The 22,270-nt window shown below is 43.5% G+C and overlaps 3 protein-coding genes across 11 annotated transcripts in view; 1 reads left to right on the forward strand and 2 right to left on the reverse strand.

Moving 5' to 3' along the window:
• LOC121321011 (magnesium transporter NIPA2-like) overlaps positions 1-2,579 on the reverse strand; it is a 14,555-nt gene extending 11,976 nt beyond the window's left edge. Inside the window, exon 1 of one of the 2 annotated variants that reach the window (XM_041259899.1) lies at positions 2,474-2,579. The gene's annotated coding sequence lies outside the window, so the exon portion shown is untranslated. The other variant, XM_041259900.1, reaches the window with a different exon arrangement.
• A 2,205-nt stretch (positions 2,580-4,784) lies between these two features.
• LOC121321013 (magnesium transporter NIPA1-like) lies at positions 4,785-14,265 on the reverse strand. Of its 5 annotated transcripts, none has more exons than XM_041259902.1 (5): positions 13,883-14,265; positions 12,601-12,648; positions 9,648-9,738; positions 9,203-9,363; positions 4,785-8,053 (listed from the first exon to the last, which is right to left on the reverse strand). In XM_041259902.1, exons 1-5 carry the CDS (start codon positions 14,016-14,018, stop codon positions 7,542-7,544), a joined length of 948 nt encoding a protein of 315 aa, XP_041115836.1. In that variant the 5' UTR covers positions 14,019-14,265; the 3' UTR covers positions 4,785-7,541. The 5 variants fall into 5 exon arrangements, with proteins under 5 accessions (XP_041115836.1, XP_041115837.1, XP_041115838.1 ...); XM_041259903.1 differs by having other exon boundaries at positions 12,601-12,709; positions 13,883-14,028; XM_041259904.1 differs by having other exon boundaries at positions 9,203-9,335; positions 12,601-12,722; positions 13,883-13,969.
• A 741-nt stretch (positions 14,266-15,006) lies between these two features.
• The window catches only part of LOC121321014 (E3 ubiquitin-protein ligase HERC2-like), an 80,803-nt gene continuing 73,539 nt past the window's right edge, over positions 15,007-22,270 (forward strand). For all 4 annotated transcript variants that reach the window (XM_041259907.1, XM_041259908.1, XM_041259910.1 and 1 more), the window contains exons 1-4: positions 15,007-15,091; positions 16,053-16,162; positions 18,043-18,136; positions 20,163-20,294. In XM_041259907.1, coding sequence (XP_041115841.1) covers positions 16,091-16,162; positions 18,043-18,136; positions 20,163-20,294 — 298 coding nt within the window. In that variant the 5' untranslated portion in view covers positions 15,007-15,091; positions 16,053-16,090. The remainder of the gene's footprint in view (positions 15,092-16,052; positions 16,163-18,042; positions 18,137-20,162; positions 20,295-22,270) is intronic.

Below are 22,270 nucleotides of genomic sequence, written 5' to 3' on the forward strand. Positions count from 1 at the left end.
CCCCCCCCCCCCCCCCCCCCCCCCCCCCCCGTGACTCATTCTAGGTGCAGCTAGTGTCAGTGAGCTTCCCTACACTCACTGCCTGACACGCTTCAACACTGCCCTCAAAAGTGCACCCCTTGGGGTTGAGGAAGCAGTTGTTTCCATGTCCATACAATCTTTCTGAAGACTGCCTGGAATGGTGATCAGTACTCCACGTACTGAACTGTGTGATGGTGGTGGCACAGTGTGAACTACTGTCCACAGGGACCATCAAGCTTGTCACTGGTCATTTACTCACTGCAACACCAAAACAATCTAAATTGAAAAAGTTAACCAACAACAACTTCCATTTGTTACCTGTTTTTAGGCTGTTAAAATCAAGAGGTTCAGAAATGTGTTACTATATACGGGGGGGGGAGGGGGGGGGAGACACCTGTCAGTTTATTTATATTATCAGTCATCAGAGCAACATTTGTACAACACAGCAACACTAGCTGTGCAACCTGCCTGTTACAAACCAACGTGTTCTTTGCAAAAGCACTGCAGCACATGAAAGGCTGACGATGCTCCCTGTGGGGAGGGGTATGTCAAAGACAGGAGCTCCCGAGTTTGGTTTTGTAGTTTGTAAAGCAAGCTGAAACCCTTAGTGAGTAGAGGCTGCTAAAGAGGCCTCTACTGTAATTGGGTAATCACTTTTTTAAATTAAGTTAAAAAATATTTGTGCCAGAATTGATTTTAAATGTGTTTATTCTCATCACACTGGATACAAAAAGAAAAAAAAAAAAAATTATTTAAAGTTACACTCTCATATAAAGTATCTAGGCAACAAAATAATTGTTACCATTCACCTTTTGTTTCATGATTTCAGGGAATCTGCTGCATTTCATAGAAAATCAATGTGAGTAGATGGCAGTCTGTTGACCCTGCTTCCACTCTTAAGGTTGACAGGGAGTGTGTTGCTGTGGTTGCCACAGTAAACGTATTTGAAATGAAGACACTCACATACAGAGCAGACATTGATGGGCAGCGAGGGGTTTTGTTTTTCTCCCAAACTTTATTCAAAATCACACAAAAACATTCAAAAGGTAAACATGGTTCCCAATATTTAACTTTTTCGAATAACAGAACAATTTCAACAGGAATAAAAAAAGATATACTTTATTTGACAATACATCATTCATAAGGGCACTCATCTTTAACCCTCTACCAGTAACACGTGTCTGTGGCTGCAGTGACTTTAGGTGTAACAGCTAAGCTAAAATATCCCTTACCATTCTGGCAAGTTACTGCACCTGCTTCACAACCCTTTTCTTCCATTACTTCCACTAAGCCTGATTCTGCGTTTCTCATGCTGACATTGAAGGGCACCACTCTTTTTTCCTAGTTCATTACTGATGCTGTCTTGTCTGTCCTCTGGATCTCGATATATCTGTAGCTTCTGTAAATCAAGATTTCATTCCATAACTTTGCAGTGCTAATTCTACCAGTCCATGTTCAGGCTGCGATTTCAAACAAACCCAGTACTAGTGTAATTCACTGGCGCATCGTATTATATTATTATGTTACAGTGAGAGATCCAGCAGCCGGCAAAAACTGTACTGACAGGACGTCTTTATATCGGGGTACAGGTGTTCAGATAAGAGATTTAAAAAGATTTAAAACAAAGCAACCATATACTTTTGTACTGCCTGTAACTTAAATTATAGCTACATTAATCCACTTAACTAAATGTGATCATGAACCACCAAAGAAAACAACTGCGCGTTAAAGAACGCGTTATCACGTTACTGCGCAGTAGGTATGTACGCATCACAAATATGTTACACTATACAACACAGCAAGCACAGGCCGTCAAAAAGTGGTAAATTCAACCAAGAAAAATGTGTTCTTGCCACTACGGTTCCACTAATATTGCCATGTTATCTTGCATTGCCAATACACTGCATAATTAACCTGACAGCTGCTTTCTGTGTGACACTGATCATGCCATACAGGGCACCCAATCTGCTGCAGTCTAAGTGTGGGTGACACGGAAACAAATCTGGAAGCGCACCCTACGTAACCAGCTCCGTATCTTCATGCCACTGTGCTTAACCCGTTATCTACCCCGCCAGGCAAATTTTAAAAGAGATAGTGCCAAAATAAACAGAACACTTGTTATTTTATTTACGAACCACTAGAATAGAGATTAATGCCAGTTAAAATGGTCGCTGACCCGTGAGCCAACCTCACAGTACACAGTTATATACAGCTCTGTGCTGCTTTGCTCCTTGGTCCAATATCCAATGCAAGGTAATTTCTCTCCTGCTAGCACTGACCGAGGCGTCGTCTCCGGAACCGACACACACACAACAGGACCAGAAAACAGACTTTGAAAAACATTTTAAAAAATGCCCACCTCTTTCTCTTCTCGCCAGTCCGGCTAAACAGTAAAACACAAAACACCGGCTTAAAAAAAGAATCATTTTCGCAATATCTCAATATATGTTACCTGGTGACGGCCGGGTTATGCGCTGGGGTTTGCCCAATGTTTTTCACCTTCGCTTGTTCCGCATCCGCTCCACAACCGGCACAACTGCGGCCAGCACGCCGTGACGTCACTGGGGAGGAGAACGCTCGGAACGGAGCCAGGAGGCTATAATATCTGTGCTGGAGTCAAAGCTACTCTATGTTAATATAATATCTATGGTTCAATCTACTATATCCAGATTACAGTCGAGTGGCAAATATTACATATGTTAAAATTTTATGACGAGGTGAAAGCATATTTTATTGCGTGTGATGATGGATGCACGAATCTTATGGACCACACTGTGCACTGCTGCTATATATATATATGTGTGTGTGTGTGTGTGTGTGTGTGTGTGTGTGTGTGTGTGTGTATATATATATTATATATATCTATATATATATGTGTGTGTGTGTGATATATATCAATGCTAGCCATAGTTTTTCTTCATAACAAAACAGTTTACATTTTTGTTACTAAGTGTTGAATTGTATTAACAGGCCGACAGTAACAATGTCTAAATAATTTGTTTCCTGAATCAGTTCCTGGTTTGAAGAAAAAACAAAACAACATAATTATGTTGTGCAAAAACCAGTTACCCCAGCCTGATGCTGTTATAATTATACCAGGCACTGCGAAACATACTCTCTCTGTATCATTATGTTTTCAAGTTGTTTGCTGTAGTTGTTTGCTGTAGTGTTGAGAGGTGTCAAGGTTACAAAGAGTGATTTACCTTTCATCACACGTGACTCTACCTGACTTGGATATACCTAGGTAAATCAGACACATACACTGCAATAACTAATGTGTGTTCTACAACCAGAAATTCAAATGCAATGTAAACCATTTGGAAGTGTCTGCACCTAAATGTGCACCCTGACAGAGACACAGGTCTGGTTCTGACAGTCCTAGAGCTGATCATATTCACATGGATTAGGGGGTTAGATTGACACAGGTCTGGTTCTGATAATATTCACTTAGATTAGGGGGTTAGATTGACACAGGTCTGGTTCTGATAATATTCTCACGGATTAGGGGGTTAGATTGACACAGGTCTGGTTCTGATCATATTCACATGGATTAGGGGGTTAGATTGACACAGGTCTGGTTCTGATCATATTCACATGGATTAGGGGGTTAGATTGACACAGGTCTGGTTCTAATCATATTCACATGGATTAGGGGGTTAGATTGACACAGGTCTGGTTCTGATCATATTCACATGGATTAGGGGGTTAGATTGACACAGGTCTGGTTCTGATAATATTCACATGGATTAAGGGGGTAGATTGCCAGCATATAATATCATTGATTTTAGGCAGATTTGTAGCCATTCACTTTTCTTTAACTTTGTTTTATATGCCTATTGTTTTGGCAGCTCTTTGGTTAAATATTAACATGCTGCTATCAAAGTCCACAATTCTCTGCAATCTTGAGAAACATTAACTGCAAAATAAACCATAAAAAGTTAAATTGCCTACATTCCATGACAGACTCGTTTATTTTAAAGGAATGGCGCCTATAAAATCAACCCCATTCCAAATGAGTCAATAACAACCCAGAAATAAGAGCATTGCTGCTCCTTGAATTCTTTTTGCAGTGTTGAAAGAGTTCAAGTACTGTTAACATGCAAACAACTAAGAGACCTGCGGCACACAAGACAAAGAGGAAAGATGGCTTCTGGTGAAAAGGTCTCAGGCAGGAGAGAAAGGATTGCAGACTACTCTTAGCAGTTTACAGTGTTCAGGTATATTAGTGACATACAACTGACAGAAGTGTTTCATGAAGCACACACTGCATTTTCTAAAAACCTGGATCGTGTTTTTTAACAAGTCAAGACTGGTCTTCAGCAGGTGCCAATATATTGATTCTTATTTATGCTGTAGGGTTACAATGTTCTTTCTGCCCACTGCTCCGTTTGAATGACTGTTTGCTAGTTGTGAATGTTTTTCAGTATGTCATTTGCTTTGATATTGTTCTGTAGTTTGCAAGTGCTTTGAAGCTCTACAGTGTACCCTTTGTGAACGAGGTGGCAATTTCACAGGGTTATTCTTCTCTTAGAAGCGGACACTCACATTGATATTATAATATGGGACCAAGAACGCTACAGATAAGTTTAAAGTTACACTAAATACTTAATTAGCACAAGAGCATACCCACTATCCTCAGCCACGTTTTCCTCTTTGTCCCCAGCTGGGAAGATATCACATGACTTCACTGGAGCCCACATGTTATTGCCTTTAAGAAAACACCCCAAAGACCCCCTCTGCATTACACATTCCCTGCCCCCCTTAACTTCACTAAATAAAATGCTAAATAATAATAATAATATTCAGGTTTACATTCTGTGGTAATAGTAGAACATTGCAGAACTATGCAGTGGGTGAAAGGACACAAATCAATGCAATATGCACAACTGCTACAATTACTACAAAGAGTGTATTCTGTTTTTCAGTATAATGCAAAGATCTCCCTGTGTATTTAATAAACAACAATATCACTATTGAATGCTGTACCAACAAGTGTTATCAATTGCATACAAAAGTCCTTCAGGTTATCTATAAGGCAGCATGCAGTAGTTTGCAGGTGATGATATCAAACAATGAGGTTTGGTGAAAGCGCTGTCCCTTGCTTGCTGAATTAATGGGATGTGGTGAAAGCGCTGTCCCTTGCTTGCTGAATCAATGGGGTTTGGTAAAAGCGCTGTCCCTTGCTTGCTGAATCAATGGGGTGTGGTGAAAGCGCTGTCCCTTGCTTGCTGAATCAATGGGGTGTGGTGAAAGCGCTGTCTCTTGCTTGCCGAATCAATGGGGTGTGGTGAAAGCGATATCCCTTGGTTGCTGAATCAATGGGGTTTGGTGACAGCGCTGTCCCTTGGTTGCTGAATCAATGGGGTTTGGTGAAAGCGCTGTCCCTTGCTTGCTGAATCAATGGGGTGTGGTGAAAGCGCTGTCTCTTGCTTGCTGAATCAATGGGGTGTGGTGAAAGCGCTGTCCCTTGCTTGCTGAATCAATGGGGTTTGGTGAAAGCGCTGTCCCTTGCTTGCTGAATCAATGGGGTGTGGTGAAAGCGCTGTCCCTTGCTTGCTGAATCAATGGGGTGTGGTGAAAGCGCTGTCCCTTGCTTGCTGAATCAATGGGGTGTGGTGAAAGCGCTGTCCCTTGCTTGCTGAATCAATGGGGTGTGGTGAAAGCGCTGTCTCTTGCTTGCCGAATCAATGGGGTGTGGTGAAAGCGCTGTCTCTTGCTTGCCGAATCAATGGGGTGTGGTGAAAGCGATGTCCCTTGGTTGCTGAATCAATGGGGTTTGGTGACAGCACTGTCCCTTGGTTGCTGAATCAATGGGGTTTGGTGAAAGTGCTGTCCCTTGCTTGCTGAATCAATGGGGTTTGGTGACAGCGCTGTCCCTTGCTTGCTGAATCAATGGGGTTTGGTGACAGCGCTGTCCCTTGCTTGCTGAATCAATGGGGTTTGGTGAAAGCGCTGTCCCTTGCTTGCTAAATCAATGGGGTGTGGTGAAAGCGCTGTCCCTTGCTTGCTGAATCAGTGGGGTTTGGTGAAAGCGATGTCCCTTGATTGCTCAATATATTCCTGAGTAGATAAGCACCCCATCTTCACAGGCGACAGATTGAACAAGAAATACATTCAGTGCTCTGGGACCCCAACTATACTAATTTTAATTACCAATGCACAATGACTGTTTTTAATTTAATCTTTTTTATTGTGACTGCCAAGACCAGTGTAGCATTCTTCAATGTGTTCCCAGTCTTAGCACTCTGTGCTGTTGGAGGGACATGCAGTAAATAGTGAGCAGTTGACAATGAGGTTTTAATTAGTGTTTATTATCTAAACGACAACAGCAGCATACACAAGATCACAGCCCTCAATCCCATTAGCTGCAGGTTGCTGTCTTGGATTGAATCTAACGTCACAGTCATATGGTAGTTCCATATGACAGCACTGTTGCTTTGTGCCTTGTAAGAAAAAAAGAATGAGCTTTCCTTGTTTTGCTTTCCATCATGGCACAGTGTGTACAGTTTAGTTAACATGCCACAGTGCTATACGTGGGTTTCAGAGATAAGCATGTGTTAAATACAGTGCCAGCCAGCTCAACAAACAGCAGGCTGTTTTACCCAGAACAATATAGTGACTGCGTGCCGCTCCTCCAGTTGAAAACCTACCCAGTTATTTAACCAGGTCCAGTCTCCTATTAAAGCAGCGTGCACAGCTAACTTAGTTTCCCCTGATTTGCTGTGCAATGAAGGCTGGCCCCCGTTTCCTTGGATTTGCAGACCATTGTTGAAACATCTTTCAATTCTCTTACAGACCCTCTCAGCCAATCAGGTGTTGAGTAGAGAGCTCATTATCATGCAGTCCATTCCTAAGAGTCCTGCAACTCTCCCTGCACAGACAGCTTATTTTAAACAAGCCACAGCACATGCCAGTAACACACACCCTCCCACCAGTGTTATTAACGTTAACAGCAAGTTTCATTGCAGTGCTTTTCCAGATCAGCACAGAGCAGACGACCGCCGCCACTGTGATTTTACTCTGATTTTATACTCCTGAGCAGGGTTCAACTGAAGGACACTGTTTCTGAGGTCAGTTATCAAGGCTGTTGCATCTGTGCTGCTGAATAATTGAGGATGGCTACGACACAGACCATTTAACCCTAACCCTAACCCTTCACTTTAAATATATTACATACAGTACCATGAGCTTTTCTCAAGAGATTTTAACCTGCGAGAATGCTTTTTTTTTTTTTCAAGCCTAACAAATAGTTGTCATTTTAAACATATTATAAATCTGACCACAAAACACCAGAGAAATTATGTTTTAAACATAGCTATTAATAAAACAAAAAAAAAATATATAGTTATAGCATAGTTAAGTTTCTTTAGTTAGTGCTGTGCAAGATACAGTATTTGGTTCCTCTATTGTGACTCTGGAATGTACATATTAGGTTGCAAACAATGTGCAATGATTAAAAACAATGAATAAAAACATGGTAAGAATGTTTGCACCACTGAAGAAGCAGGCACTGCAAGTGTTCAGTCTTTCTTACGAGGAGCTTTCTTTACATCACTCCAACTCCAAGTGAATTCCTTGAATACTTGAAGAAGAACGATTCCCACAGACACTGTGACGAAGCCACACAGCATGCCAAGGCAGTCCACAGCACCCAAGTCACTCCATTCCCTGAAGAGAATGGCAGTGGCCAATGTGACGAGAGTGGTGAACGTCACGTAGTAAATAGCACCGAACACAGAGCTGTCAAAGTGCTCCAACGCTTTGTTAATGTAGGTGAACTGGATGAGGACACTGGATGCCAGGGTGAACAATAGCAGCCCCAAGAGATACAGGGCTCTCTGACTGGAGGGGTCTTCAGTGAACACATCCTGAGCAGCCAGCCCCAGGCCTTTGCTGCTCGGCACAGTGAAGCTGCCCAGCAAGGAACAGATAGTGCTGTAGACCATGATGTTAGTGGGGCCGTGCACAGGGGCGACCCACGTGATCAGCAGCAGCAGCAGCAGCAGGACGACACAGAGATAGCCGAGGAACACTGCAAAAGAGAGCCGAGAGCCGGTTACGAGGGAGTTCTCATTTACTGCACATTATTAGCATTTAGTAACACTTAATGGGATGCTGTGTAATGTGGCTGGTATGATTGGCTACAGCCGATCAACAAGGCTAAAGGGGAGGACTGCAATGGGCAGTGTAGTGCGCTGCACTGCCGCTACGGGTTCTATCCCCTGCCTGTGAGATGAGAACAGGTTAAAAGCTCTAGAGCAACGAGTGCAGACTAGCCCGGCTCTTTCACAGCTGCTTGCAGTCGTCCATCCGCACTTAATCTCCTCCCTGTTACACTGGAACCTTTAATGTGTCTGAATAGCAAAGCTTTTCCGAGGAGCTCTTTTGTGGCTGTTTTTTCTAATTTTCTATCTGTTTTTCGTGCTTCGAGCAAAAATATTAAAAAAATGGCCAAGAAGGATGAGAAAAGTCGCAAAACCCCAATTCCGACAGTATGAGGAATGTTATGCAAAAGAAGTGGGTACCTAATTAACATACCTCCCAAGCAAATATCAAAAGGGTTGATGTGGTTGGATTTAGTATTTTCCATCTAAAGTGGTTCTGCCTGTTTCAAAAAGAGTCCTAATGGAGAGGGGAACCTATTTCAAACAGGCCCATTCTAAAATAAAAAAGCTCTAATGTGGGCGCACTGGCTCGGATGTGGGCGCAGTGGCTCGGGCTCGGATGTGGGCGCAGTGGCTCGGATGTGGGCGCAGTGGCTGACTACTAAGCTGATGGAGCCCAATGTGCTGCTAGAGACCACTGTGATTTTAAATGTAGCTGGATTAATGTAGCTTAAATAAATAAAACAAATACATAAATGAATAAATAAACACATACAAATAAACGTCTATATATTTCTTTATTTTGACATTTATTTGTTTATTTTTCATTTTGGCATAAAATATCCTGCATTACCGAAACTATAATTTGATACATTACACATTAAAAAAATGAGGCTACTTTAAAATGACCTCTCGTCTCTAACTTTACTTTGTTTCTCTCTGTCCTGATGTACTTGCTTTATTATTGTGTTCTATTAAATGTATCTTCTCTTCTTTCTCTGTATCTCCTGAAACATGCGCCTGTTTCGTTTTTCTCCTCTTTACTACTTTTCAATGCTGTTTGAACTGTACCGTACCTGGATCTCCAAGCTTCTCTTCCAGCTCCACCCTTGAGCTCACACACTCAGACTTCGGAGCGTGGATAATCAGAACAGCAGCACCTGTGCAGCTTAACACACAGCCCAGCTTCCCAAGAACATTGAGATTCTCCTGCAGCATGTAGGAAGCCAAGAGAGACCTAAGAGAAAGACCGGGCTCTTTATGTATTTCCTTCATGCAAGCTACTATAAGGTAAGCAACACAGGCTGTCTATGAGGGTTTACTTCCTGGAGTTAGTGGGTGTCTTGTTTCAAGAACTCTGACACAATAGTTAACTGAAGCTTTCAAAGCAAATATCTACTGCTGTAATTCCTCTAGGCCTGATTCTAAACCTCAAGGTAGGCAATGCTGTGAGGGTTCTATATGCAAAGGCTTGTCCAATCGGGCGGGATCCAGGAAACCAAACTGAGGCTTGTGACTTACCCAAAGGGGACCCCGAGCGCTCCAAGGGGTGTGACTAAAGCAGCCGGAGCCATGTTGTACGCCAGGAAATTCCCTACCTGGCCCAGAGCCACTGTTTAAAAAGAACACAAGGCTTGTTAGAAACACACAGGCTTCCTCCAGCTCACAGACATTAACAATTTATACCATAAGACTTAAGTAAAGCCTCTGGCCACTAGCCAAACCTAACTGCGGTGACCGAGGATCGACAGGTTCCCATCGTCAAGCCATTCCCACTGTCAACCAAAGCATTAGATATCACCAGGGTACTGAACCCTGGGAGGACCCTGTCCAGACTCGACGGGCGTCGGACCAGCACTGTCTGACCAATTAACACCAGTAACAATGAAAAGCACGTCCTTGATGAAGATGAAGTTCAGAAACACACAGCGTCTACGCGCCGCCACATTAACTGAAGAGTAACTGAACCACACACAGCGTCTACGCCACATTAACTGAAGAGTAACTGAACCACACACAGCGTCTACGCGCCGCCACATTAACTGAAGAGTAACTGAACCACACACAGCGTCTACGCGCCGCCACATTAACTGAAGAGTAACTGAACCACACACAGCGTCTACGCGCCGCCACATTAACTGAAGAGTAACTGAACCACACACAGCGTCTACGCGCCGCCACATTAACTGAAGAGTAACTGAACCACACACAGCGTCTACGCATTAACCTGCCACATTAACTGAAGAGTAACTGAACCACACACAGCGTCTACGCGCCGCCACATTAACTGAAGAGTAACTGAACCACACACAGCGTCTACGCGCCGCCACATTAACTGAAGAGTAACTGAACCACACACAGCGTCTACGCGCCGCCACATTAACTGAAGAGTAACTGAACCACACACAGCGTCTACGCGCCGCCACATTAACTGAAGAGTAACTGAACCACACACAGCGTCTACGCGCCGCCACATTAACTGAAGAGTAACTGAACCACACACAGCGTCTACGCCCTGCCACATTAACTGAAGAGTAACTGAACCACACACAGCGTCTACGCCCCGCCACATTAACTGAAGAGTAACTGAACCACACACAGCGTCTACGCGCCGCCACATTAACTGAAGAGTAACTGAACCACACACAGCGTCTACGCGCCGCCACATTAACTGAAGAGTAACTGAACCACACACAGCGTCTACGCCCTGCCACATTAACTGAAGAGTAACTGAACCACACACAGCGTCTACGCCCTGCCACATTAACTGAAGAGTAAATGAACCACACACAGCGTCTACGCCCTGCCACATTAACTGAAGAGTAAATGAACCACACACAGCGTCTACGCGCCGCCACATTAACTGAAGAGTAACTGAACCACACACAGCGTCTACGCGCCGCCACATTAACTGAAGAGTAACTGAACCACACACAGCGTCTACGCGCCGCCACATTAACTGAAGAGTAACTGAACCACACACAGCGTCTACGCGCCGCCACATTAACTGAAGAGTAACTGAACCACACACAGCGTCTACGCGCCGCCACATTAACTGAAGAGTAACTGAACCACACACAGCGTCTACGCGCCGCCACATTAACTGAAGAGTAACTGAACCACACACAGCGTCTACGCGCCGCCACATTAACTGAAGAGTAACTGAACCACACACAGCGTCTACGCGCCGCCACATTAACTGAAGAGTAACTGAACCACACACAGCGTCTACGCGCCGCCACATTAACTGAAGAGTAACTGAACCACACACAGCGTCTACGCGCCGCCACATTAACTGAAGAGTAACTGAACCACACACAGCGTCTACGCGCCGCCACATTAACTGAAGAGTAACTGAACCACACACAGCGTCTACGCGCCGCCACATTAACTGAAGAGTAACTGAACCACACACAGCGTCTACGCGCCGCCACATTAACTGAAGAGTAACTGAACCACACACAGCGTCTACGCGCCGCCACATTAACTGAAGAGTAACTGAACCACACACAGCGTCTACGCGCCGCCACATTAACTGAAGAGTAACTGAACCACACACAGCGTCTACGCGCCGCCACATTAACTGAAGAGTAACTGAACCACACACAGCGTCTACGCGCCGCCACATTAACTGAAGAGTAACTGAACCACACACAGCGTCTACGCGCCGCCACATTAACTGAAGAGTAACTGAACCACACACAGCGTCTACGCGCCGCCACATTAACTGAAGAGTAACTGAACCACACACAGCGTCTACGCGCCGCCACATTAACTGAAGAGTAACTGAACCACACACAGCGTCTACGCGCCGCCACATTAACTGAAGAGTAACTGAACCACACACAGCGTCTACGCCCTGCCACATTAACTGAAGAGTAAATGAACCACACACAGCGTCTACGCCCCGCCACATTAACTGAAGAGTAACTGAACCACACACAGCGTCTACGCGCCGCCACATTAACTGAAGAGTAACTGAACCACACACAGCGTCTACGCGCCGCCACATTAACTGAAGAGTAACTGAACCACACACAGCGTCTACGCGCCGCCACATTAACTGAAGAGTAACTGAACCACACACAGCGTCTACGCGCCGCCACATTAACTGAAGAGTAACTGAACCACACACAGCGTCTACGCGCCGCCACATTAACTGAAGAGTAACTGAACCACACACAGCGTCTACGCGCCGCCACATTAACTGAAGAGTAACTGAACCACACACAGCGTCTACGCGCCGCCACATTAACTGAAGAGTAACTGAACCACACACAGCGTCTACGCCCCGCCACATTAACTGAAGAGTAACTGAACCACACACAGCGTCTACGCGCCGCCACATTAACTGAAGAGTAAATGAACCACACACAGCGTCTACGCGCCGCCACATTAACTGAAGAGTAACTGAACCACACACAGCGTCTACGCCCTGCCACATTAACTGAAGAGTAAATGAACCAGTACTCACTTGCTAGCGTTCCACTCCACCACACGCATTCAGTTAGGTATGAAACTCCTATGAAGAGGCAATGACAGAGTTCAGTGAATTCCCAAGCTTCAGGAACGCACGCTGGATCCTGAGAAAAGAGGCTGAAATCACCCAGTTTGAAACTGCTTTTCACTGCAAGTGGTCTGTTAATTACAGCTGGGTCATAACACATGTCATTCTGTACCAAAACTATCAGATGTTGCATTTTAACTAACCTTCTTCACACTGCAATACCAGTATTTCTACCAGGAACGTAACTTAAAGATGAAGTGCCTCATAAATGAATTCTGTTTTAAATTTAAAAAATCATATCTGCGTATTCCTGCATAAATGTCTCAACAGAGGGTGTTTGTCTTGTAGTTTTCACAGAGCTTTGCTATTTAATGCAGTCATTAATGATGCCGTGTCCGAGTGAAGACCAATCCGTATAAGAAATGTATTTACTTTGATGATGGTTTGGCAGAGATAGTATAAAATTAAAAGTGGCTCCCTGTATGGAATGAAATGAAGGCTCCCACAGCGCATCTCTCGCAGGGAGCCCACTCAGGGTAGTGCTGAGTGCGCAACTCGTAATCTACCAAGGCTTCACTCACCCTCAATACCGCTACCACGTCACGATAAACAGGGGCTGTGAGGGGGAGAGCACCGAACATAGCGATTACTCTGCGAGAAATAACTGGCCATCCACGGCCAGTGCCCCGCGAACCTTAGGGTTATAGTTAGGTTACTGTTGTGTCTATTTAAAGTTATGGCCAATACACCACGAACCTTAGGCTTAAGTTACTGTTATGAAATAAACTTAGTTTTAGTAGGTAAATTCATCACCTTTACCATATGATCGGACTGTAGCGTAAAATGATGACGTTTATGACGAGTTGCGCACACAGCACTACCCTGTGGTAGCTTTGTCCTGCAGCTGTACCCCTCTCACAGAAACCCCAAACAGAGAGAGAATAAGGAGGGTAGCAATGCAACAATGCTGTCAGCCAGGCGCCTAATCGAGGCAGATGTATTTCTGTGTTGCGTTCGGTTTATTTGGGAAATATAAGCGCGCAACTGAAGCTTGTGCGAGTGCCTGTCTTGCCCGATGAACCAGTTGGCCAGTTCGGTCTTGCACGATAAATGTTGCAATGAAAACGCTCCCGCATTAGGATCGTGTTTTTTGGTAGCTGGACAATTCGAATTGCAATTTCTTTTTTTTTAAATCATCGATGACAATCAATAATGAGGCATTACATAGCCAAAATAAACGTCACAGTACCTCGCTTTTGTGCTTGTAATATCCCCTTTTTCTGTAAGACAAACGTTGATCCATTGACAAAACTGGACAGCACAGCAATGCATAAACCAGCAGCAGACAGCGAATTGCCGGTACTGTCCTTCGCTTCTAAAGTCATCCTACAAGCTTTCGTATTTATTATTATTATTATTATTATTATTATTATTATTTATTATTATTATTATTATTATTAACAGTACACAGGCAATTCACGCGATTAGGCTATTCCACACACTAAATATGCGTTTCACAGGCGCCCACTATACACCCCTGAAATAAAAGCTGTATTTCCTACGGAGGTTCATTCTTGCAAAGATCGCATGAAATTGCTCACGATAAGAACAATGCTAATGTGTAGAACGACACAAGCACGAAGACTAGGCTTGGTCTGCTTTATAAAAAAAGTGTACTGGTTTCAATCGAGCGCCCTCTGCTTGTAATCAATTGAACAAGCAAATGAGAAATACGCGTGGTTTCGTTCTTTTTTCTTCTTAGCATACCAGAACATAGCGAAACACAACAGATCAGAAAGACTGCTGCCACCATATAACACCAGGATACGAGAGAGGAATACTTCTGTTGGCTTACTCAAGTGTAGACAAAGTGAAATGGGTGGCTGTGTTGGGAATGTGTTGTGCAGCTCCTGTCAGGTGCGGAATCAGCTGCCTTGGTGCCAGCAACACCTGCTATATGTTATGTTCCTGAAATAAACACATACATTATCATCCCTGGCCCTTTACATTTTCAGTGACGTCTAGTTTAAATAGGCATCGGTTGCACAACAGCAGCTCTCCCGTACAGCTTGTAAGCAAAACTAAAGGTAGCGATTCGGTCGGAATTTGACAAAGATTTCAAAAGTAAGGGCAAATCGAGTCATTGAATCAGCAAATCTTATGTCAGTTAGAGCAGTAAGGTTTTGCTGTGATTTACATGCAACATACACACAATAACTGCTCATGCAGCTTCACGAAGGACCTACAACAAAAGCGTACATATAAACCCTACCGATCAGTCAACCAACCCCGAGGGATGCCCTGTCCCGCCCCTTTGACGACGAATATGTCGTCATCGGCGACGACTGCTAAGTCATTTGGCAAACAGGAATGTCAATCATGGTCCAAAATGGATGGCATTAGTATGCAGCAGAGCTGGTAACTGTGAGGCAGGAAAAGGAGAAACCGATTTTATCAGGTGAGCATAACCGTGTTTTATAGTAAGAGCGATTACAACGTTGCTTGTGTCGAGTGTGCAGGGATTTCGTTTTCTGTTTGTGGCAGGGTTGTCTATACAGACAGTAAGTAGCTGCTGCAGTTCGCATCAAACAAGCAGCAGTCCGCGCTGAATGCAGAATTAACACGGTGTTGGTCAATTCTGTAATAAAAGAAACCGGTAAATCATACGGATAAGATTGGGGGTTTTGTGTATTCCGCCTACACGGTGCGGTGCTGTCTCCTTAGTTCTTGTGGACGGTTTATGCGACGTGTATTATTTGACCCTGATAGGACATTGCATTGGTTGCTAATAGTAACATATCCAGCGACATCATATGGGAAACTAGAGCTAATCTCAATAGGCAAATGTTTTAACGAGCGTATTCTAAGAGAAACGATTTGTAACGAACATATCTGAGCCTATATTTAGCGTTTTTATTTGATTATCTAGGGGATACTAGGTGTATGTTATGTCACCTCATGGGGTGTGTTGCTTTAGTCAGAAAAGGTCCGATAATTGACATGCTGTAAGACAGTCCTCCTTGTTAGTTCAGAATGTCCCTACGACACTCCCAATTGCATATAGCCGTAGTTTTAATAGTGGGGTGTGCAGTACTGCTGTATTGTGTTGTTCTGCTGTAAATGTGCTTTGTTAAACCAGTACTTTCAAAAGGCCCAGAGGATTTAATTTTTCAGAACAGATTGAAGTCCATGCTGTCTGAATCATAGCAATGGTAAACCGGAAACACCCTTTTTGTTTAAACGTGTAAGCATTATTTTTCAGTCTTAATTTGTATACTTCCCGTTGCAAAACGTTCTACTGTATCACAGGGTTACTATTGTCTAGATTCGAAAGAGTGGATGATGAGCATCGTTCATGTGATCCAGTTGTTACCAAAAGCCTACAGCATGTTAATGTCTTTCTCATTTCCTCTGGCCAGGACTGGCTGCTCCTGCAGCCCGGAGAGCACAGGGAACCATGCCTTCTCCGCACCTCTCCCTGAATCCCCAGGCCAGGTTTGATTCCAAGTGGTTGAAGACGGATTTGCAGGTAAGAAGGTTTGAAAGCAGGTGATGCAATGTAAAGAAAATGTGCTGTGATGTAAGCTGGCTGGGTCACCTTGTCTAGAGCTCTCAATCATCAATGCCTTGTGGAGGCGTTTGCTTACTAGGCATGGATTGCACGGTGCATTTTTAGGAAGAAAAATGTTTGAGCGAAAAAGCAGGTTGAAATGAGGGGTTTGAAATGAGGGGTTTCCTTCACTGTGGTTGATGCGTTTGGAAGAGCAGTGTTTTATTTCTTTTTGTATTAAATCCCTAATCACCCCCACCCAGGGTGGACATTTTTATCCTTTACGTTTCTCTTTGCTGCAGTGAAAGTGAAAGTGCATGCTTAATGTTAAGAGAACTTTACATCTGCAGTTCCAGGCTACGGAGTGCATCCCAGGAAGCTAGTTTCAGTGCACTGGTGCCACTCCTCAGATACCCTGGCCAAGGGGAAGCATTTGCGTTGCTGGGAGAGCTCTTGCTGTGCCAGGCGGCCTTGGCTGGTTCTGTACGATACTCGAGCTGTGAATGCTATTCATAGAAGAAGAGTTTGATGCCAGGCCTCCATTTCCTGAACCGTCAAATGTTCACAGCCCAAGTCAGCAGCTCCATGTGTGTAGATGGACCTTTGCTTTGCAAAACATTTCACCCAGTATTGCTCAAGGATGTGCTGTACACTGGTACTCTTTAATCTGAAGGGTGCATTGTGTAACGTTTGGTTGACAGTTCAACTTGGATGTGCTTGGTGTGTGTGTCTCTGTCTGTTATGTTTATTATGACATTTGGAAATCATTGAAAGCAGGAAACCATATAGCCATTTGGCAGTAGCAATTTTCTGATTCTTTAAATGTTTCACGTTAAAGCTCTTTTCTTCATGCTGTGTTTACTGGATTGGAGGTCTCATTGAAGCGCTGCTTTTCATGCTGTGTGATTAGGGGTCTCGTTGAAGCCCTGCTGTTTGTGCTGTGTGCTTAGGGGTCTCATTGAAGCCCTGCGCTGTGTGCTGTGTGCTTAGGGGTACTCATTGAAGCGCTGCTCTTTGTGCTGTGTGCTTAGGGGTCTCATTGAAGCGCTGCTCTTTGTGCTGTGTGATTAGGGGTCTCATTGAAGTGATGCTCTTTGTGCTGTGTGATTAGGGGTCTCATTGAAGCCCTGCTCTTTGTGCTGTGTGATTAGGGGTCTCATTGAAGCCCTGCTCTTTGTGCTGTGTGATTAGGGGTCTCATTGAAGCGCTGCTCTTTGTGCTGTGTGATTAGGGGTCTCATTGAAGCGCTGCTCTTTGTGCTGTGTGATTAGGGGTCTCATTGAAGCGCTGCTCTTTGTGCTGTGTGCTTAGGGGTCTCAAGTGCTGCTGTTCGTGTTGTGTTATTAAGGGTCTACTATGTTCACAGTACCATACTCTAGATTCATATTGTAAGGACATTTTAACTGCAGTGCATTAGAAGTGTGTGTGCATTGGATCATTTATATAGAGAAGACATTTGGACCACACAGGCACTTCATGTACACAACTAAGAGGGAAAGCAAACTCAGTTTTAGCATCCTGATAAATTTGTATTGTGCTTTAATAACACGATTTTATAAAGTTGAGTAAAATCCACATTGAACACAAAACACATGTATTACAATCCCTACATAAACTAGCTCATCCTCACGAGTAAATTAAAACGTGATTGGGCTCAGTTTCCCCAGAGTAGAGGACAAAGGTTGCATCTGATTAAATTGAAGATAGCATTATTTAAGTAATCTTAACAATCACTCAATACATTAAGCAATGGTCCTTTATTTTTTAATAGTTCCTTTGCACAGACATATCTATTTGACTGCTATGCACTGTTTGCTTTGCTTCTTGCTGGATAGTAATATATGTTCCCTTGTTTCCAGCGTGCATTCTCTCCAGGTGGCTTGTGTGAGCTGTGGAATGAGATGGTCAAAGATGGAGAAATTACCTGCAATGGGGAGGAGTCGGCACAAGCAGGTGAACTTCTTCTTAATGTTCATGAAAGTATTGCTGTGAGTCCTGGTGATTTGGCCCGTTTCACATTGACAACTGAGATTTCCAAAATATGCTGGACACTCCGTTATTAACCATGCAAAACCCCAGCGAGTGCACACACTCTTAAGACTTTAAGAAAGACATGCTGGGGTGATAAACACATTACAAATCCAGTACTATATGTGCTATTCATTTAAAGAAAGGCCATTGCGAAACCCATCTGTTCCACTGATAGGGACACTTCTCTTTTTATTCTCTATCAAGAGGTTTACGTTCTCATGTTCTGCATGTCTAAGTCATTGCTTTTAAAAGCTTTTAAAAGTATGAAACACGTAGTTCAGCACACAGTGCACATGAGTATACGTTTAACAACTTCCTAAAATAACTGCTCAGGGATATAGATAGCACCAGAGAGATTCCACTGTGGGGATCTGACTGAATTATTCTGCACTATTGCCTTTTGGATGAATAGATGCACTGGCTATGCAATGAACAGAGGCTGTTCATGTCGTATTCGTGAGAGGAGAAGGGCGTGAGTCAGACTAGCAGCGTGCACCTCGACGGCCTCGGTCGGGCTGGCAGCGTGCACCTCGACAGCCTCGGTCGGGCTGGCAGCGTGCACCTCGACAGCCTCTACTGTAGCAACATCTTCACGGCTCCCTGTTTTCACGTGTTCAGTATTCTTTGGTTATTCCCAACCCGCTTTCCACATTCACATGACATTTGGATGTAATCTTAAACCGCATGGCAAATTCACAAATGGCATAAAACACATGTGAAAGAAAACAAAAGGAAGTTGCACCTCAACAAAGTTTTTGACCTTTGACCTTGGGGTGAAATCCCAAAAAGAAAAAGGGCAGGTTTGGTTTTCGTTGAAAAAATAAAAACCTGAAATAATACCAAAAATAATACCTTCCAGAAATGTTGCATAGACGAGACCGAGACCGAGACCTTTCCTTGGTAATTTTATGAGATTGTACTTGGGGTGAAACCCCAAAAATTACAAAGGTTAAAAATTGTTAAGCTGTAACTTTCTTTTGATTTCTTTCAAATGTATTTTTGAATTTGCTACCTGATTGCCTATAAAATAACACCTTGCACAAGTCTGTAGCACAAACCGTTTGAGTAAAGGTTGGTTCATCTTAAGGGGGTGCCCATCACTCACATTTTGACATCTCTAACTTTTGACCCTTGACCTGATCAGTCTAAAAATTTAAATTTGAGTTCAATGAGATTCAGAGATGGAAGGGTGTAAACTGCTGGGTGATTTGTCATGGAATGACCTGGACCAAGTTCTGCTCCTCTAGTTTTGAAGTATTGTATTATAAATGTGCCCCGTCATTCATGTAACTGATGGAAAAGTTTAGTGGCTTTTATTCTTTCACAGCATTAACACCAGCAACAATTCACTGCTCCCCATTTCATGTGTTCATTTAAAAAAATAAAATAAAATTAAAAAAAAGTGATTTCAGATCCACTGAAATTTCAGATATAACACCTGAAGATTATAAATTGCTGTTGCTTCCTGTTTAATATCTTCATGTGCAGTAGGTCAGTTGTACTGTATGGCTAAGCTGCTCTGACAATACGAGAACTCTAATTATAGGGGCAATGCTAACTGTACATAGAGGACAGGGCTGCTCTGCAGTATTATACAGTGATGGTCAAAAGTTACAATTTTAGGACTGAGACAAAAAAAAAAGGTGTAAATGGAGTCCTGCTTTTGTTGAGCTGGATAACATAGACGACACAGGGACTGCACTGTAACCATTAGATCACATTGGTGTTTTAGACAAATCACCAGACAAGCGTGCCCCTCTGTCTTGGCTAAGAAAGGAGTTATTTTATGGGATCAGTGAATATACTGTAACCCTGGCCAAGTCCTGTTTTCATTTTGCCTCCAGACACTTACCCTTGTGAGTGTCATTCCACATCCTACCAGTGAAACCTCCTCTGGCTAACCCTCCTCCCCCTGAATCATTTAAACGGGCTTCGCTTGCTTTTCCAGAGGACAACGGAGACTGTCTCGGCAGCCAGAGGAAGGACGAGTCAAATGACAAAGAGAAGAAAGAGGAAGAGGAGGCAGCAGCATCTGTCCATCACTCCATTATAGAGACATGGGACTGGGGCAGACAGCCAGGTATGACATTCTTAGAAATGGGAGGGTGTGATAGCAGGGCAGCGGTCTCTCTACCAGCAGGGTTCTAGCTGCATTGCTCTTGGAAAACAAAAGATTTAATAACAAAACATTACTTGCAAATTACAGACTGGAACAGTAGGACTGGGGGTAGTGCACATTCCTGAAGTCTCTTGCTCATTGTGGGGATCGTTTCTGAGTTGTGGTGCTTTATGCCAAGGGATCTGACCAGGCTGAATGGTTATTTATTACTGTATGTTCTTGAACATCAAATTCACAAAGAGCTTGTTTTGCCCAGTGCCCTTGCTAAGTTCATGTGACTTTTGAAGGTATCTCAGTGCATCAGTGACTTGCAGAGCATTGCCACATTTTCAGCATTTATAGTAGACTTCCAAATATATAATTTCCCCTTTTTCTTATGCCCTCTACACTTTACTTAAATCGTCAGCTCATTTAGACTGGCCCACAAATGTACATACCGTTTACACAAGTATGCCGTAATTTAGAGTATTCTCAATCTCAGCTTTAAAGTTTGTGATGGCACAAGTGGAAGGTATGTAAGGGTTTTCTTATACAGATTGCCTGAGAGAAGCTTTAGGTTGGTTTCACTCTGAAATATGTGTTTTTCAAGACAGTGAATCACAATGGTGTAACAGTGTTCCTCAGACAGTGATGTAAAACGCTGGAGAAGTTTATCTGAGATATTTCTTGATAAAGCACACAATTGTTGTTACTCTGGATCTGACCAGGTCTTAAACTCAACCAGTTATCACTAGTCTCCCTGATCAGTCTGATTGCTGTGTTCAGAGAAAAGGTGTTGGCAAAGTATCTGTAAAAGGCTTGTGCTTGTGTGTGTGTGTATAGTATAGAAGAAATAGATTCATAATAAAGCACAGGTTTCAGCACTCTGCTTTACTCCACTCTCCGGAGTTTTTGTATTGCTGGGTTTGTTTGGTTCCCCCTGGATTCTGCTGTTATGTATGTTCCATCTTAACATTTAGCCAGATCCCTGGGATAGGAGCAGGAATTTTAATCAGATCCCTGGATAAGAGCAGGAATTTTCAGTGACTGGCTGACATCTGGAACTTGCCTCTGTAACTCTATCTCAAGTCGAATGGAAAATAACTGAATTTCTCAGGGTGGGTTGGTAATGGACATCCTGAGCTGGAGCCAAGGTGTTACCTCTGGGAAGGTATTCTCAGCCGTTAAACAAAGTTCCAGGAAGAGAAATCCACACGGCTTGGCTCCAACTACATTTTGTCACCCAGTATTTATTTTGCAACCGTTTTTAGCACGCTCAGCGTGGATAAAAATAGCTTCCTAGCAACTGAGTTGTAGGTTAAAGAAACACATGATGCCTGCCAAATTTAATAATGTCAACAGAGAAATTTAAAGGGAGCAGATCTGTTCTTGCAACAAGACGTAGCTGCTGTACTTGTGTAGAGAGTATCCTGGTTGTTTTGAAGATGTGTTTTGTGTTTTGTACATCGTTGCTTTTGGAGAATACAGTCCATGCAAGCAGCTGACTGGCAAGGTGTAGAAGGAAAGCTTGTTTCATTTTCACAGAATACCGTAGCCCCATTTCAGTAGCCCCTTTGCCTGTGAAGGTAAAGTTAGTGCAGTCGACAAAGAACGTGGAACTGATGGAATGTCCATGTGAAGTAACTGCTGTTACCAGGGTACATCTTCAAGAGTAACTGTTCATCCATATGCCAGGGCGCTTGCACTAAGTTAATCGGATGATTCTGGCTTTTCTGTTGTCCCCTCCTGTTGGAAAACATGGATGGAGAATTGATTAGGGGTTTGCTACGCATGTGGACTAGCAGAGCTATACTGGTGTTCTTTTCTGAAAAGAGACTAATATTGCAGATAGCAGACTGTTTGGTTCAAATTGCATGTACTGCTAACCACTGATAGAGACGATGCGTCTACAAACTGCCCAACAATGACTGCAAGCTAATGAGATAACAATGCTGTGG

This window comes from Polyodon spathula, chromosome 9, assembly GCF_017654505.1.
Source record: "Polyodon spathula isolate WHYD16114869_AA chromosome 9, ASM1765450v1, whole genome shotgun sequence".
In the NCBI taxonomy this organism is placed as follows: Eukaryota; Metazoa; Chordata; class Actinopteri; order Acipenseriformes; family Polyodontidae; genus Polyodon; species Polyodon spathula.